The sequence below is a fragment of the Chrysemys picta genome, chromosome 13, assembly GCF_011386835.1.
Source record: "Chrysemys picta bellii isolate R12L10 chromosome 13, ASM1138683v2, whole genome shotgun sequence".
In the NCBI taxonomy this organism is placed as follows: Eukaryota; Metazoa; Chordata; order Testudines; family Emydidae; genus Chrysemys; species Chrysemys picta.
In genome coordinates this window covers 12,593,405-12,610,193 of record NC_088803.1, presented here as the reverse complement: position 1 = coordinate 12,610,193, position 16,789 = coordinate 12,593,405, and the positions used below count along the sequence as shown (strand labels likewise).

The window sequence follows — 16,789 nt, the reverse complement described above, 5'->3', positions numbered from 1 at the left end:
ATGTCTGAACCATCCCTGTGTTGTTGTTTTTTTAATTATAAAAACATTTTTAGGGGTCCCCCCCACACACGAAATTCTACAACATACATTTCAGCTTTTGCTGTAAATGGGTCTCTTTTACACAAAGACACAAGAGCTAGGTTCTTACAAACCATTTTTTTTATTGACAAGACATACAGCTCCTTGAAAACAAACTAAGATGTTCCATTAAAACTTTTAGCTCATTTAAGGGCCACAGAGCCCTTCTAACAGAAACACAGATAGTCACAAAGCCCTTTTCAATAGATTTTTATTTATTTACAGCTACCAAGTTTTATATCACATGTGTGTCCCCTCATCATTCTCTAACGTAATCCTTTTAGATTTCTTACAAATAGTTTTTTCTTAAGCAGGGTCCTGTATCTTTTTGTGCAGATCAGATAGTCAATATAATGCTGTAAGCAGGCATCTTCCAGTTTGGTCATTGTCTTTAAAACACGGTCGGGGTCTCCACTGAATAGTACAGCATTTATCAAGGTCACACCTTGTGCTAAATGTCCCTGGGTTAGGCATAGACAATGCATAGCATAACCTATGGCAATAATAGTATTTAATAAACTTTCCAAACACACCTCAGCACACAGGCCCCGGAGCTTGCAGTTTATATCCATTGAAGTCCAAGTCACAAAGTCCTGGTGCCGCTGCCCTGGCGCATCAATGACACAGCCCTCACAATCTTTGAAAAGCTTTTCCCTAAGACAGTGCTTAAGGACAGCATAAACAGCAACACATCCAATAGTCCGCATGACTTTTTTACGCTGACAACATGGCACTGGCTCAGTTAGTTCCATGCCAACCCTCCTCCTAAACTCCTCATAGCCATCATCCTTGGAGTCCTCTTCAACAATTTGTATCATCGTTGGTACAGGCGGGCCTGGTTCGTCTTTGCTGTTTGCTGCAATGCTGTCCAGGGCATCCGGGTCCTCTAGAAAGGCGTCATTGAGCTGTTGAGAGATTTTCAGAAAAGAAACAAGTGTAAGTTCCCACTGCTTGTTTTTAGATTTACACAACCCCGGTTTCTAACCCCATTACTTACACACACACACACACACACACACATATGCTCTAATGTTACTTCTACATTGTGTGTGTGTTTTACTTCTACATTGTTCATTTACCTGAGCGCTTAGTGACGTCTTTTCCATTCACCTTGTCCGCCGGGGACTCCCCCGAGCTATGTTTACCTTCCTTCTCTAGGAGGGTGGATGATGAAAAGCCACCACACTCATTGGGGTGTCTCACGAGCAGTTGGGTTTCAGGTATAGGTTCCAGCATATTCATAAAAGGCTCGCCAGAGGGCTCCCCTCAGCTGCTCCCTCCTCCTCCTCGGCACTGTCGCTGATGTAGCGCTTTCTCCACCGATGATAGAAGACCCTCGGGGCTAAACCAAAGTCCGAAGTTCTCACACGGGTGGTGAAGGAGTCCATGTTTCCTCTAAGCATTTCACGATTTCTAAAACATGCGTGCTTGGTAAGAGATGGCCTCTTCTGCCAGGTGCTGGAACTTATGGGGTGATGGTGCTGTACTCTGATTGGCAGAGGGTGGTGGGAGGAGTTCTTAGAGGGGTCACATAACCCTCTTCTGGGCGGTTCATCCCATTCCAGAACCTGACCTATTCTGCTCTCAGGGTGGTCCTCTGCAGCCAAAACCCATCACAATTGGTAGAGGGCAGTGGGAGGAGTTCTTAGAGGGGTCACACAAAACAATTCCAGATAGGTCATCCTGCCCCGGAACTCCCCCCGATTGGTCAAATCTCCTCTCGGGGGTGGTTCCGAGCTGCTGAAACCACTCCTGATTGGTAGAGGGCTGTGTTTGAAGTTGTTAGCTAGGTCACGCGACCCACTCCTGGATGGGTCACCCCACCCCGGAACGCCCCTGATTGGTCAAATCTACTCTTGGGGTGGATCTATGGGGGTGAAACCCATCCTGATTGGTAGATAGCGGCGGGCAGAGTTGTTACAGGGGTCATATGACACAGTTTACTTCCAGTCATGGCTTCACACCAGAAGGAATATCCCCAGGGGAGGGACTTCTGGTGACGGGTGGGCGGGGCTTAAGGGGTCAAGGGGCGTGGTAAACATTTTATTGTCGGTAGGGCCCATATACTACTTACATGACATATATGGGGGGAGGTATAGCTCAGTGGTTTGAGCATTGGCCTGCTAAACCCAGGGTTGTGAGTTCAATCCTTGAGGGGGCCACTTAGGGATCTGCGGCAAAAATCAGTACTTGGTCCTGCTAGTGAAGGCAGGGGGCTGGACTCAATGACTTTTCAAGGTCCCTTCCAGTTCTAGGAGATTATTATTATAATTTTATTATATGAAGTTTTAATTTGTGGAAAATTAGGATGTGAATCTACACTGCACTAGCTAGTGGCATAAGTGTCCATGTGACCTTGCTGATCTTGTCCTATTTCAAAGAGCACTGGATCGAAGTGCTGTAACCAGTTGTTAGTGCATGTCAACAGGGTGCACAGGGCAGTTAGTCTGCAGCAGGCTAGACCAGGGTCCTTTCACTCACCAGCTGGCTGTGAACATATTGTTCCTATAGAGAAGCCCTAAATGGGATCAGGGACTTAAAGCTCCTCCCAGCTCTAGGGCTGACACTGGCTTGTCCAGGCTTCAGACAGGGTCACAGTACAAGATGTCACTGCTCTGTGGCTAAACAGCTGAATCCGGTCTCCTGGGTTGTGAGCCCAGGACTGATCTCACCCCTGGAGCACACCTTGCCGACAACCTACCCCAGCTGAGTTTAACCCCATAGAGGGGGAACTGTGCCTTCCCTGGATCTCACATTGTGGCAGCATCCCTGGAAGGACCCTTGGCTATAATTAAGTCTGGGCTGAGGCCCCAGGATGTCCCCAGGTGTTTGCAGAATAAAATGCATATTTGTAGCAGAGACATGTGATCTACAATAGCTCAGAGCCTTGTGGCACCAGAGCCCCAACTGCTATGGAATAGCCTGTTCCTTCATTAGTTCTACATAATTACCTCTGGATGAGCAGAGATTTTGTTTCTTTGTCCTGCAATGCATCAGTAGCTCTTGGGATGCAGCCACCAGGGGAACCCACTACGCAGGCTGCCCTGGCTGCTTGAAGTTGGTCATTAAGGGTACGTCTACACTATAATTACAAACCTGCAACTGGCCCATGCCAGCTAACTCCAGCTCACAGAGCTGAGGCTAAGGGGCTCTTTAATTGTGGTACAGACATTCAGCCTTGGGCTGCAGCCTGAGCTCTGGGACATTCCCACCATGCAGGATCCTAGAACCCGGGCTCCAGCCAGACCCCGAGCATCTACACCACAGTAAAACATCCCCCTAGCCTCAGCCCCATGAGCCCTAGTCAGATCACATAGGCCAACTGCAGGTTTTTAATCCCATAAGAGGTACCCAAAGGCAAAGACTAAAAACTAAGGGCCAGGCCCTGAGCTGATGCAAATTGACTTCAGAGTAGCTAGGGCTATTTATGCCAACAGAGGATCTGGCCCTACAAAGGAGCTGTGGTGGATTTTCATCAACTGGGGATCTAGCCCTTTGATTTCAATAGAGCTACAGCTGATTTACACCAGCTGGCCTGTCACAGTTTCAAATCCATATTCTTTCCATGTGAATCTGAGCAGAAGTTGAGAAAAAAGTTCTAAATTGGTCTGCAATTCCTTAGCTCTTTACCCCATTTGATTAATTACAAGAGTGTAACTTTTAATGGTTACAGAGTGATTCATTCCCACTAGCTATTGAATTTGGGGGGATAGTCATTATTTATTTGTAATTAAAATTGGAAAATGGAAAAGGACAATCGATACTTTCTGTGATTTTTTTTTTTAATTTTGTCAACCCTGCAATTTTCTGTTGGGAAAAGTTTTGAGGGAATGTTTTTAGCCCTCCTGGCTCAGATACTGCAGTCGTGGTGTTCCATATAGACACTTTAAATAGGTTGAACAATGCCAACTGGGACTTGTTTTTGTGACCAGCTCTGGGGTTGAGTTATGATGGTTCCCTCAGTTAGAGGAGATCATGAGGCTGATTTCACTGGGCAGTCTTCAAAGGGTGAAGTCAAGTGGTATTCTCAGTGGAGCTTAAAGCAGTAAGAAACTCAACTGCTATGGAAATTCAATGGTATGTCAGCACCTAGCTCCCTTTAATTTGTTAGTCTCCTCCTAAGTCAGGAGACCTAGGTTCTGTTCCGACGGCTGACACAGGCTGAGAGTGTGAGTTTAAACCAGCTACACAACCTTGGTATGTCCCAGTTCCCCTGTCACCTCCCAGTCACCAAGACTGGGATTTTCAAGAGTTGAGGGGATGTGGACACCCAAATGCCATTGACAGTTTCTCCAGAAAAATTCAGTTCTCATAGAAAATGTTCAGGACTTGTTATTATTTGTTTTTTATATATTTATATATGAAAACTGAAAACAATACCAAGAAAAATTTTGCGGAGAAAAAATCACTTCCTGGACAGGTCTCCTCAGCCCCCAGTCTACTGGAATCTTTTAAGAATCTGGCCACTTAATTTGGTGCCTGAGTGGGAAGTGAATTGTTCTGAAAATTGTGGCCTAAGGGGAAAATTATATCTCATCCCCAACACTGGGCGAGGTGTTTTCTGACCTGTGGTGAAGTGCCAAGTATTGGCTATTGCCAAAGCTGCTAAGTATGTACATTCTGAAGGACACACAGAGGAATGTCAAAACTCACATGTGCATTTATCTACACACCAAATAACATACATGGACTGAAACAGACACATTCATACAACATTATTCACTAGCAAACACACACACAAAGCAAAGACTCAGAAATATACACTTATAATGTAACCTTACAAAGGAACACATAGGCTAGACTTACACTAGAAATGTTTGCCATCATAGCAGTGTCATTTATGGGTTGTGTTTACTTCTGTAATATTTCAGTACTGGCAAAAGCCATAATGAGAACATGGTTACACTGGCGGAAAGGTCATTTTCCTGTATAGCTAATTTCTCTTGGACAACTGGTCTAAACTATAGCAACAAAAGCTGGCAAAAGCTGTATTTACATTAGGAATGTTTGCCAGGATAGGTATACTGGCAAATCTTTTCTAGTGTTGACCTGGCTATAGGTTGTCTAGTTGTCGTTTTTCTCTCTCTCTTTCTCTAACTCTCTTTCTTACACACACACACAGTCAGGATTTGTCTATTGTGCAACTGCAGGTGTAACTTCCAGCTCAAGCAGAAATATCTGTGCTAGTTTGATTGAGCTAGTCAGCTAAAAATAGTCGTGTAGATGTACCCACAGAGAGAGTGTTTTCTGTTCATTGGGGAAAATTCTCAAAGCCATCCAATTTAAGAACCTAAGTCTCATTTTCAATACAACTTAGGTGCTTATGAGTTTAATAGGGCCATAAGAGGGCCATTTAGGTGCAAGTAGGATTTTCAAAAGCACCTGTGCACTTACATGCCACTGAAATCAATGAGTTTTACATGCCTGTGTGCTTCTGAAAATCCCACTTGATGCCTCAGTACCATTACAAATCTAGTCCTAAAGTCTTATTGACTTTGAATGGGACTGACGCTCTGGAGTGACTAAGGCAATTTTGAAAACGGGACATTGGCTCCTAAGTCACTTATGTGCTTTTGAAATTGTTATCTCTTGGCTTTTACACAATTCCCCTCTTAGAGACCCAGTCAAAGTGCCCTGGGGTTCCTTGAAGAAATACAGCTTCCTCCTGAGGTCATCTGTCAAGGCCCCTTTCACCTTCATGTTCCTCGGGCTGCAGATGATCAGGTTCTGCAATGGCGTTCCCAATGCGTTTAGGATACTGGCCACTTTGTTGAGGGCCAAGGAATGGCTTTCCCTGGGTCGGATGTAGATGAAGATGGAACTCTCTTGTATTAATTTTGATGGAATAAATGGGCCCAAAGAGTCAAAGGTGTTAACATGACCCAGTCACTGTCCAGTATGAAACCATTTTAAACAAGGTTTGGGGTTTGGTATACAGAGACCTCAGCCTGCTCAGTGTCATGGCAAACTCATTATTAAAAATCCTTTTAACTTTTTATTAAAGATACAAAGAAGAAGAGGAAACAGGTAAAGCATTTGAAATGTAAAATCTTAAGTAAGGCTTTCATTTAGCACCATCCCTTGTTCCTTTTCCCTTTAGCTGGAGAGAGTCTTTGGAATGGAAAAGAAAAATAAACACAAACTTCTCTGTCTTCTAGATGATGGCAAAGATGGTGATAACTGTCCTTTTTCAGGAAAATAAATGAACTTAGTTCAAATGCTCTGGTGCTGGGGTTGTTGCATTTCTCGTTAAAGTCTGATCCCGTTTCAAATCAAGCACATGCAAAAGGGGAGAGAAAAGAACAGCCAAGGTAGAAAATGCAACTTTTTCCTCTGACGTTGACTCTTACTCACAACCTCACTGATGGAAAAACACAGGTCCAGCACATGGTCTTACCAGTCACAATGAGACTTGTCAAATTGTACCAGCATCAGTCAACCTGTGGAACTCTTTGCCAGAGGACGTTGTGAAGGCCATGACTATAACAGGGTTCAAAAAAGAACCAGATAAGTTCATGGAGGATAGGTCCATCAATGGCTATTAGCCAGGATGGACAGGGATGATGTCCCTAGCCTCTGTTTGCCAGAGGCTGGGAGTGGGCAGCAGGGAATGGATCACTTGGCGATTACCTGTTCTGTTCATTCCCTCTGGGGCACCTGGCACTGGCCGATGTCTGAAGACAGGATACTGAGCTAGATGGACCTTTGGTCTGACCCAGTATGGCCGTTCTTATGTTCTTAGGCTGTTTTGGACATTGCTTTTAGCTGCCTCTTTGGTCAAAGTCTTACAGAAATGTTGCAGAAGATGCCGTCTTGGCCAGCTAAGCCAGACTTTTAATAGACAGAAGGAAAAAGGAGAGGGAGAAAAAAGAGAAGGAAAAAGGTGGGGAAGGAAAAGGGCATACGAGTGGGGAGGGGGAACGGCAAAGTCTCCCGTGTCGTGTAGTGGCTGAGCTTGAGCTGGAGTCAGTTGAATGGGCGATATCATCTGAATCCCTCTCTCTGGCCTGGTCTGATGAGGACATCTCTCAGGATTAGGATGACAAAGGCCCAATGGTGTCATGGTGGACACTGGGGTCCCTGCAGATTGTGAAGGTGGCAGTCAAGATTGTGAAGCTCACTCCTTCCCCTTTCCTTGTCTTTCAGTCAGCCAGAGTCCACTGTGTCCCCATCCCTCAATTTTCCATCTGAAGTCTCTTTTAAGGACTAGAAGATATAAAGAGATAAAAAGATCCCCTAATTAATGTGTCCATAATTTAGAACTAATTTCCGACACACCAATTTGGGTGCATTGATTTCCAGTCCCACACTTGCCCTGTGTACCGGGCATGAGATCTTAATACAGTCCTTGATTATATCAGGAGGCCTTTTTCTTCAGACTAATCCAGTCTCTCTGTCTCCCTTTTGTACCTTTTCCCATCAACATTTGCTGCTATAGGTTATAATAACTGTTTATGAAGCTTTATCCACTTTCCTGCAGTAAGACTCAAGACTGGGGTTGGCCTGCTTGGCCAATGAGTGCTGCCACACCTGTGCCTAGCAGCTGAGTGTGGGAGCCCCCCAGGTAAGCACCGCCCAGAGCCTGCCTCGCCTCCTCCCATACCCAAACTCTGCTGCTGCCGGGGGGGGGTGGAGAGAGGCGTCCAGCCAGGTAGGGAGCCCCACCCCCCCAGCACCAGTGGCGGTACGGCCTGCGTGCTGCTGCCCACCTGCCCCAAGCACCCACAGTGCACCCATGCAGCTCCCTGCAAGTTTTAGTCAGGGATATATAGTAAAAGTCATGGACAGGTCATGGGCCGTGAATTTTTGTTTACTGCCCATGACCTGTCCGTCACTTTTACTAAAAATACCCATGACTAAAACATAGCCTTATGTATGAGGCATAGGTGGAGAAGGCTTCTGGGAGCCAGACTGCACACCAGGGAAATCAGTTTGCTCTGGAAGACAGCCGACTCCCCAGGCATCCGACCCAGATCAAGACAAAATACCCTATTTCCATTATACCCTTCCACCATTTTTTTTCTGAAATTTTGACCTTTGGTCCCAATCACCTGCATGTTACATAAGGGGAACTGGCGCATAGGAAGATTAAAATGACTTCCTGAACTTCACACACTGGTTTTGAGATTGTCTAAGAAAAGTCTAAATTTGACATAAGAAAAAATATTTCCAGGAAACTTTCTGAGCAGCACTAGGAGTAAGATAAAATAGAAGAAACTTATATTTGCTGACATATGGAGAGAAATATAAACTTTGATACATCCTGAATCTATCTATCTATCTATCTATCTATCTATCTATCTATCTATCTATCTATCTATCTATCTATCTAAAAATACTAACCTCCGCTATTTATTTTTTCACCCATTGCTATGGTATCTGGGTACCTTCTGTGATGCTTTTCTGAATTTTTTTTTTTTTTAGCAGATCAGCGGAAATATGTGGCCATATTCCACCCCTGCCTTTTCACTTGTCTTAACTCTGCTTTTATCTCCTTATTCCTGAGGCTGTAGATAATAGGGTTTAGTACCGGTGGTACAACAGCATAGAGTACAGGCACTAACATGTCTTGAGTTGACGGGGACCTAGAGTTTGGCTTCATGTACATGAAGAATCCAGTGCCGATGAACAAGGAGACTACAATCAGATGGGGCAGGCACGTGGAGAAGGCTTTATACCTGCCCCCTGCAGAGGGGATTCTCACTACAGTTTTGAAAATGTGAACATAGGACACAAAGATAAAGGTGAAGCAGATAAAGCCATAGCAGAGGGCTAAGACGATGTTGTGGACCTTGTTGGGCTGCGTGTCAGAGCAAGAGAGCTGCAGGAGGGGTGGGATGTCACAGAAGAACTGGTGGACAAAGTTGGGCCCACAGAAGGGTAAGCTGAATGAGTTACCCACGTGCAGCACTGAATACAGTGCTCCACTGAGCCAGGACCCGGCAGCCATCTGGTTACATGCTCTGCTGTTCATTACTGTCCTGTACCTCAGAGGTATGCAGATGGCCAGGTAGCGGTCATATGCCATGACAGTCAGCAAGGCCAACTCTGCTGTCCCAAACGTGATGAAGAAAAACAACTGCAGGAAGCAGCTGTGGAAAGAAATGGAGTGGCGCTGCATGATGGCATTTACTATGGATTTGGGGACAGTGGCAGAGATGTAGCAGAGGTCTAAGAATGACATGTTCTTGAGAAAGAAGTACATGGGGCTGTGGAGGTGATGGTCGAGGGTCACGAGGACAATGATGAGGAAATTCCCCATGAGGGCGGCCACATAAACAAACAGGAACACAAGAAAGTGCAAGATCTGCAGCTCACGGATGTCAGAAAATCCCAGGAGACGGAATTCATTCACAGACGTTTGGTTGGTCATGTCCTACCTGGCGTGAATGGGAAAGACCAGGAAAAGACGTAAGAAAAATGTAGTTAGAATGAAGACAGCTGAAACAAACATCTTTTTCCCAATGCATGTGCCCTATAACCTTTTGTATGCAGAGGGAGGTTGTGACATTGCTGTCTGTTATACATAGGGAAGTTAAATAAAAAACATAAAATACTCTTGCTGGAAGGCGGCAATATAACACTACTTCATTTCTGAGAATAACACACAAGAACCTAAAACCAGAGAGAGACAAAGAAGGCTGCTTCCTAAGGCAGAGAAGCACACTGACCCCATTTTACCCTAGTCTGGCTCTATGTAAGCTGAATGCCGAAGAGCACACACTTCCCTACAGATTCCCCTAGCCTGCTATCAGGAGCAGGAAACCCTCACAAACTTAGAATGATAGCTTGTCCTGTCAATAGATCACACTGGCCATTCGTTACTCATCCTCTGAGTACCCAGAAGACATCAGCAATATCCAACCATATTAATCTGTGTTCTGCCACCTTTTTTTGTAACTTTCAGGTTCTATACAGGTTCTTCCTAGACCTGGTCAGAAAGTGTTTCCTCTTTCCACCATGAAAAATTTTAATTGCAAAAACGTACATTTTTTAAAATAAATTCAGTGGAAACTTGTGACATTTCATCCAACAAAGTCCCAAAACATTTTGATTTTTGTAAGTGAAATGCTTTTTCTGACACCCTCCCCTCCCAATTCAAATATTTTCAGTTCTTGGCTGAAATTGTTCAGTTTTCACTTAAAAAAACTGAACATTTTGGGGGGACAGCTAACAGTTTCCACAAAAAGTTTTGCTAGGCAGAAAATTTTCTGCTAAAAGATGAAAATTGACAGAATTTCTGATCAAGTGTAATTGTTGTACATTTCTGGGAGATCTCAAAAGAAGAATAACTCATGATGGTCAACTGAGATTCAAGCTCACAGCTCAGGTTTAGAAGCTTAGTGCTCTAACTGCTGAGCTACCGTATCACAAAAAATACTCTCGGTCTGATGTTCGAAAAAGATCAGCACCTGACCACTCCTGTTTAGACACACAAAGAATGAAACCAGATCATCAAAGGAATTTACCATTCTGAGGAGGAGATGCTGGCTGCTCTGCTCTTTAAAAAAGACCGGTCACTTCATTTAGGCACCTATAATGGGAGATGAGATCCTCTGAAAATCCAGCTTCCCTGCAGGAAGATCGGTAGGGAAGGTCGAAAATTTCCCACCACAACTTTTGTTCGGATGGAAAACTGGATTTCTGAATAAATATTTATTTTATTTTTATTTGTTTATTTATTATAAATTTATTGTGCCATGTGACTGCTTTCCAGCGGGGGGCGAGGGGGAGGAATTTATTGACCAATTGATTTTTTTGAACAAACCATTTTGAAGTTTTGTTTTTTTCATTAAAAAGTCAAAAATTGCCAATAACCCCTGGGATGAATGGACTCCGTATCTCCCTTCTACTTTTGAAAATTTCAGCATAAGTCCAAATTTCCATTATATTTACGAGTTCTACTGATTACTGAAGCAAAGTGCTGAGGCAAAATCTAGGTCACAATGAGCTATTCACATGAGCAAGAAAACCCTGGAATCTGGTACAGAAAGAAAAAAATCTTAGCAAATATAATTCATTGTAATGATGGCATTTTTAAACTAGATTTTATTCTCTTTTTCTCTCTCTAACAACACATCTATCTATCTATCTATCTATCTATCTATCTATCTATCTATCTATCTATCTATCCTAGATCTACCCAGATCTCTGTGATTAGTTATCACTTTAATTAAGTAACCCTGCATCCAGGAATATCAACAAGAACCACTTCAATCCATGTTAATATTCAATGATAGTTGGGCTCCAATACCCCTTTGAAAGTCCCCCAGTGCCCCTAATGAATATGAAACCATACCAGGAAAAAATAAATGACTTGTTGATGCTGCGAAGATCCCGGGGTGTCTGTCCTGCTTTGCAACCCATGAATTATTATAAAGTAGGTAAAAAAATATGAAGTCGCTGAACAGATTCACATGCACCTTCATTTGCTTCTGACAAAGGAGTCACATCAATGAGTGATGCAGAGATGAGAAGAGTGATAAATTGTCTTTGCTCCAATGCAAGGTCCTATATTAATGTCTCATTACAGTCCTTTGGGATGTAGGTCCCATGTAGCATCTCATAATTTTATCTGGAACGAATATTTCTGTTCAGTTGTTTTCTTTGTTGTTAACACTCAGCATAAGAGGGTGGATTGTCTGGCCTTTCCTTGGAGGCTGCATGGGGGAGAGAGAGAGCAAAAACAATAATTCCTGTCCTCTACACAAAATTAGGGAGAGAGATCACAATGTGAATCTCTTTCCTATGAATGGCTCAATTCAATCCGAGCCGTTTACATCTGTGCCAAGTGGGTGTGAAACTCTATTGCACTAGAAGGGTAGCCTCTGACACCCACTTTGCACTCAATTGTGCAGAAATATAAGCAATTGCCCAAGATGCCAGGCAATAAAATATGAAGCGCAAGATGTGATGGGCAGGGTGCTATATGTGACACATTGGAAAGCGGGAGTGAGTTGGCTTAATTTTGCTCACCCAATATGGTGCAAATCAGGAGTAACTCCGTTAAAGTCAAGTCATTCATGCCCAAGAGGATCAGGTGAATAAACTGTAGCGAAGCTTCAATGAATGGGCCTAAGACTGATCCCTCAATTGTGTAGAGCAGTGGTTCTGAACCAGGGGGCTGGGGCCCCCTGGGACACCTCAAACAGGTTTCAGGGGGTCCACCAAGCAGGGCCAGCATTAGATTCACTGGGTCCCAGGGCAGAAAGCTGAAGCCCCGTTATATGGTGCTGAAGCCTGGGGCCTTGAGCTACTTAGCTTCTTGGGTTCCCCTGTGGCATGGGGACCCAGGCAATTGCCCTGCTTGTGACCCGCTAACTCCAGTCCTGGCTTCTATAAGCAGAAAACCAGTTGTTGTGGCACAGGTGGGCCGTGGAGTTTTTATAGTATGTTTGGGAGGACCTCAGAAAGAAAAAGGTTGAGAACCCCTGGTCTACAGCAGTGATTCTCCGCCAGGGTTTGGGATTCCCTGGAGGGCTGCAGGCAGGTTCAAGGGGGTCTGCCAAGCATGGTCGGCATTAGACTCACTAAGGCCTAGGGCAGAAAGCCAAAGCCCTGTTGTGCCGGACTGCAGCCCGGGGCCCCGAGTACCACCACCCGGGGCTGAAACCAAAGTCTGAGCAACTTAGCTTTGCGGTGCCCCCTGTGGCCTGGGGCCCTAGGCTGTTGCCCTCCTTGCTACCCCCTAAAGCCAGCCCTGGCTTTTATATATAGAAAAACAGTGGGGCACAGGTGGGCCGTGGGGTTTTTATAGCACGTTGGGTCGGGGCCTCAGAAAGAGAAAGGCTGAGAACCCCTGATGTAGACCATTAGTATCTCTACTGGAGTTGGCAAGTATCAAAGGGGGTAAGCCCAGTGTGAACGAGATCACAGTCAGACTCTGACTGACCAACATTTCCACGTTAATTTTAGGGAGATTTGCAGAGTCCTCACTTCAAGCCCCTCGAGATGGGGGAGGATTGTGGGGAACGCTGGTCACTGACACCATCATGAGGGGGCTGGTCACTGGCTCCTGGGGGAAGCTGCAGGCCCGACAAGGGATCCCTGTACCCCTGATTCTGAAGGCAAGACCCATTGGGGCAGCCTGACTGCTGAGTGCCTTGGGGAGGGGGATCCCTTGGCTTGTCTATCCCCCCGTGGGAAAGGAGCATCCTGCTTCCCGTTCCCCACCATCCCCCGTCTTGTCTGTGCTGTCTTCACCTCCTCTTTCCATCCACCTTCTGCGAGGTCACTGAAAGTGACGGGCACCGTGGCCAATGGAAAGCCCCCAAGCACTGGTTCTAATCCTATCCAGCGGTGGCCTATTATTGTCCAGTCACATTCTGGGAGTAATAACATTATGCAATGGGGAGTGCGGAGGTTCCTGGTTGCAAAGGGGAGTGTCCCTGACATGATGGGTGACCCAGCCAGCCTGAGCAGGCTGCAAGGGCCAGATTCACAGAGGGATGTAGGCATTGCAAAGGAGGCTTCTCGCCTAAGCTAGCCAGGGGGAGATGCCAGGGAGAGGGGCATGCACAAAGCTCTGCCCCTCTTGGAGAATTTGGCACCTAAGTCCACGCTGCAGGGAGGTGCCTCCCTCTGCTTGGGATTCCCAACTGTGATCCCTTTCTGGGAGTCAATGGAGGAAGGTGGAGGGTAGAGGGGAGAGATACCTAACCCCCAGAGCGATGCATCAGCCAGGGGACAACAGGTATTCATCCCCTAACTCAGCTGCAGAGCCAGTGCAGTAAGTCTGCCCAGAGTTTGTCTACCAGATCGGGACCCCATAGGCATGTCACACACAATGATGAAGCAGGAGTACTTCCCTTGTAGCTCTTAGCCACATGATCAGCGCATTAACCTGGGGTGTGGGAGACAGAAGGGGGGATGTGCATCTAGGGTCTCCTACTCCCCAGGTGATACCCTTAGTGCTGGGCTAATGGTTGTGAGGGAGCTCCTCCTTCCACCGCTAACACGGCCTAAGCTCCTAACTCCAGGAGAGGGATCACAGCTGGGAATCCCCAGCAGCGGGACGCACCTCCCTGTAGCCTGTGCTTAGGTGCCTACCTCTGAGAGTGGGGCAGGGCTTAGCACACTGCATCTCCCATTGGACGCCTTAGCCGAGGAGCTGCCAAGCACATTGGCTTTTATGGATCCCATTCTGAGGCGCCATCATTTCCCATTCATTGAGTACCAAATGCAGGCTTTTTGAACCTCGGTGATTTTCTAGGTACCATCCACTTAACTGTGGGGACCACTCAGCATTGCAAGGTTACATTTCTTCGTGAGTCCAGCCCCAGGTGCCTCAAGTGGCAGCTGGCACCTCAGGTCTCTTGTGAATCTAACGTGTTTGATTCCTCAAGATACTGACCACTGTAGCCTGACACAACAGTGCACTGAAGTACGTCGAACTGACTGTAAGCAAATGATGAACAAACCCTTTCCAGTCAGTACCTTTAGCTGTTAGACAGCCAAAGTGGTCAGAAATCTTTGACCAAAAAAATATTCTCAACAAAACTACCTGTTTCACTGACATCAATTTTATTTTATTTTATTTTATTTTATTTTATTTTATTTTATTTTATTTTTTTGTGGGAAAATATCATTTTCAATTAAATGTTTTTATTTTACATTGGGAACATTTTAAACAGTAGTTTCCATTTTGAATTATTATTTCAACTTTATTTTTTGTACTACCAGTTACGTGCTAAGGTGCCTTACATGGGCTTCTTTTTCTTATTTCAATGTAATCATATGTTAAACAGGTAAAAAATACCAAAAATACCAATCTTTTGAAATGTCAGAAATCAGAACATTACTAAATAAATCTTTCAATCAGGAATATGGACATTGTCCATGACATCACTGTTGTGTTTTACTTGGAAGAGAGGATCATTGACCCAATTCCTCCACCCAGAGTTCCTGACTCAGCTTCCTCAGAGATACCTGCTTAACCCCTCTGACTACTAGTCCCCTTATCTGCTCAGCCTCACTCCTTTGACCTGGTCCCAGGCCCATGGAAGAGTCCACCCACCCCTGATTCCTTCCACCTAACCCCATCCAAGCAAAAGACTATTTCCCCTGCTTCTGCCCATTGGCAAACCCTGGTTATCACTTCCTTCCTCTCTCACACTCCTCCTTCCTCTGCCTAGCCCAGTCCCGCTGTTCTGAACAGTGCTCAGGGTGGCCTCTGCCCAGGACTGCTGAGCACACAGTTGAACTGGGGAACTCACTGCCACAAGGTATCGCTGAGACAAAGAGCTCAGCAGGTGAGACATTGGCATGGATTATGAGAGCCTCCATGGTTATGTTAGATAGAGTATGAAATAAACCCGCCATGGTTCCAGTCTCCACCCAGCCTCTAAGTCACTGGGAAACTCCCTGACATGAAGGTCAGTGCAGAATTGTGCACGGGAGAGGGGATGCTCCCTGCCTCTTCCTGTACAGCAGCTGGGGCTGGTCCCACCAGGAGTCACTGCTCTGAGCAGGGCTGTTCCCAGGAGCCAGAGGAAAGAGGCACATTTAGTCCCATAAATCTCTGCCAACTCTCAGGGCGGGGTTCAGACACTCCAGGCCATGCATGGGGCTCTGCCCCTTTGACCCTGGCTCACATGGAATGACAGCAGTTGTCCCCCCAGTCCTCACTTGCCCACCAGACAGTATCTGCTTGGGTGAGGAGGTGGGGACAGTTGTGCTCTTCCCGCCTCCTGCACACAGAGCCCCATGCTGGCGGTGGGGTTGGTGGGGTTCTCGAGAGCAGTGGGGCTGGGAGATGAACACTCATGGAAAAGCCTGGGGCAGTTCCATTCTGTCAGAGCCATTGTCTCAGGCTCTCTGCAGACTCAGGCAAATGATCGTGTACTGGCTGCAATTAGAGCAGCTCCCCAGCGCCAACTCCAGCTGTTCTAGGTGGTGCAGTATTTGGTACTGGGCCCAGTGAGACCGCGGGCACTAGACTCTGGTGATTCCTACATTCCTGTGGGAAACAGGCAAATTCTGTTTTGAAAAAAAAACAACAACAAATATTTCACCATGATCTATGAAAATTAATTAAGGGCTTGAACCAAACTGAATAGTGGAGTGAGCCCTAAATAAATGATTCCTTATGTAGTATTCATCCATTCTCAGTGCTTATCCCTCCGGTTACAAGCTGGGAAACTGGGGCACGGAAAGTAACTGAGAGGCATAGCCAGGTTTAGATCGCAAGAGCACCAGGTGTTTTGACCTTGTTTCTCCAGCCCCTGCTACCTGGTTATACTTATATCACAGTAGGCTGGAGTGTTCCAGGCAGGCCAAGGCAGGTCGGCATCCCAGGTTTGCATACCTTAGTCACCTTTGCAAATCCCAGACTTAGTATTTCTGAAAAGAAAGAAAAGCCTGGGAAATTAACATGTTAGACACAATGCCAGCTTTATACAGGAGTTTATGCACTTAAACATGGAGATGGTATCTATGTGGAATTCACAAAAGCACCTGAACACATTAGGGGCTTTAACTCCCATTGAATTTAGGAGCTTTTGTAAATCCCACTAGTCTCCTGTTTCCATCTTTAGTTGCCTAAATATCTTTGTAACTCTGCCTCATGGATAAAACAGAAGCTGGTCTGGTATCAGGGAACCCTGGGGCAGATCCTAGGGCCTGTGCTAGGTAGGGGTCAGAATAGAGGGGCATAGAGGTGCCTTTTGCCTTAATCATCTATGAATTGATGCACTTTTGCCTCTGGGCCGCT

At 45.7% G+C, this 16,789-nt stretch overlaps 1 protein-coding gene across 1 annotated transcript; it reads right to left on the bottom strand.

Annotated features, from left to right (window-relative positions):
* Positions 1 to 8,370: 8,370 nt before the first annotated feature.
* LOC135975538 (olfactory receptor 14A16-like) lies at positions 8,371 to 10,149 on the bottom strand. The gene has a single exon (XM_065566754.1). It carries the CDS (start codon positions 9,449 to 9,451, stop codon positions 8,507 to 8,509), a length of 945 nt encoding a protein of 314 aa, XP_065422826.1. The 5' UTR covers positions 9,452 to 10,149; the 3' UTR covers positions 8,371 to 8,506.
* Between the last annotated feature and the right edge of the window lie 6,640 nt (positions 10,150 to 16,789).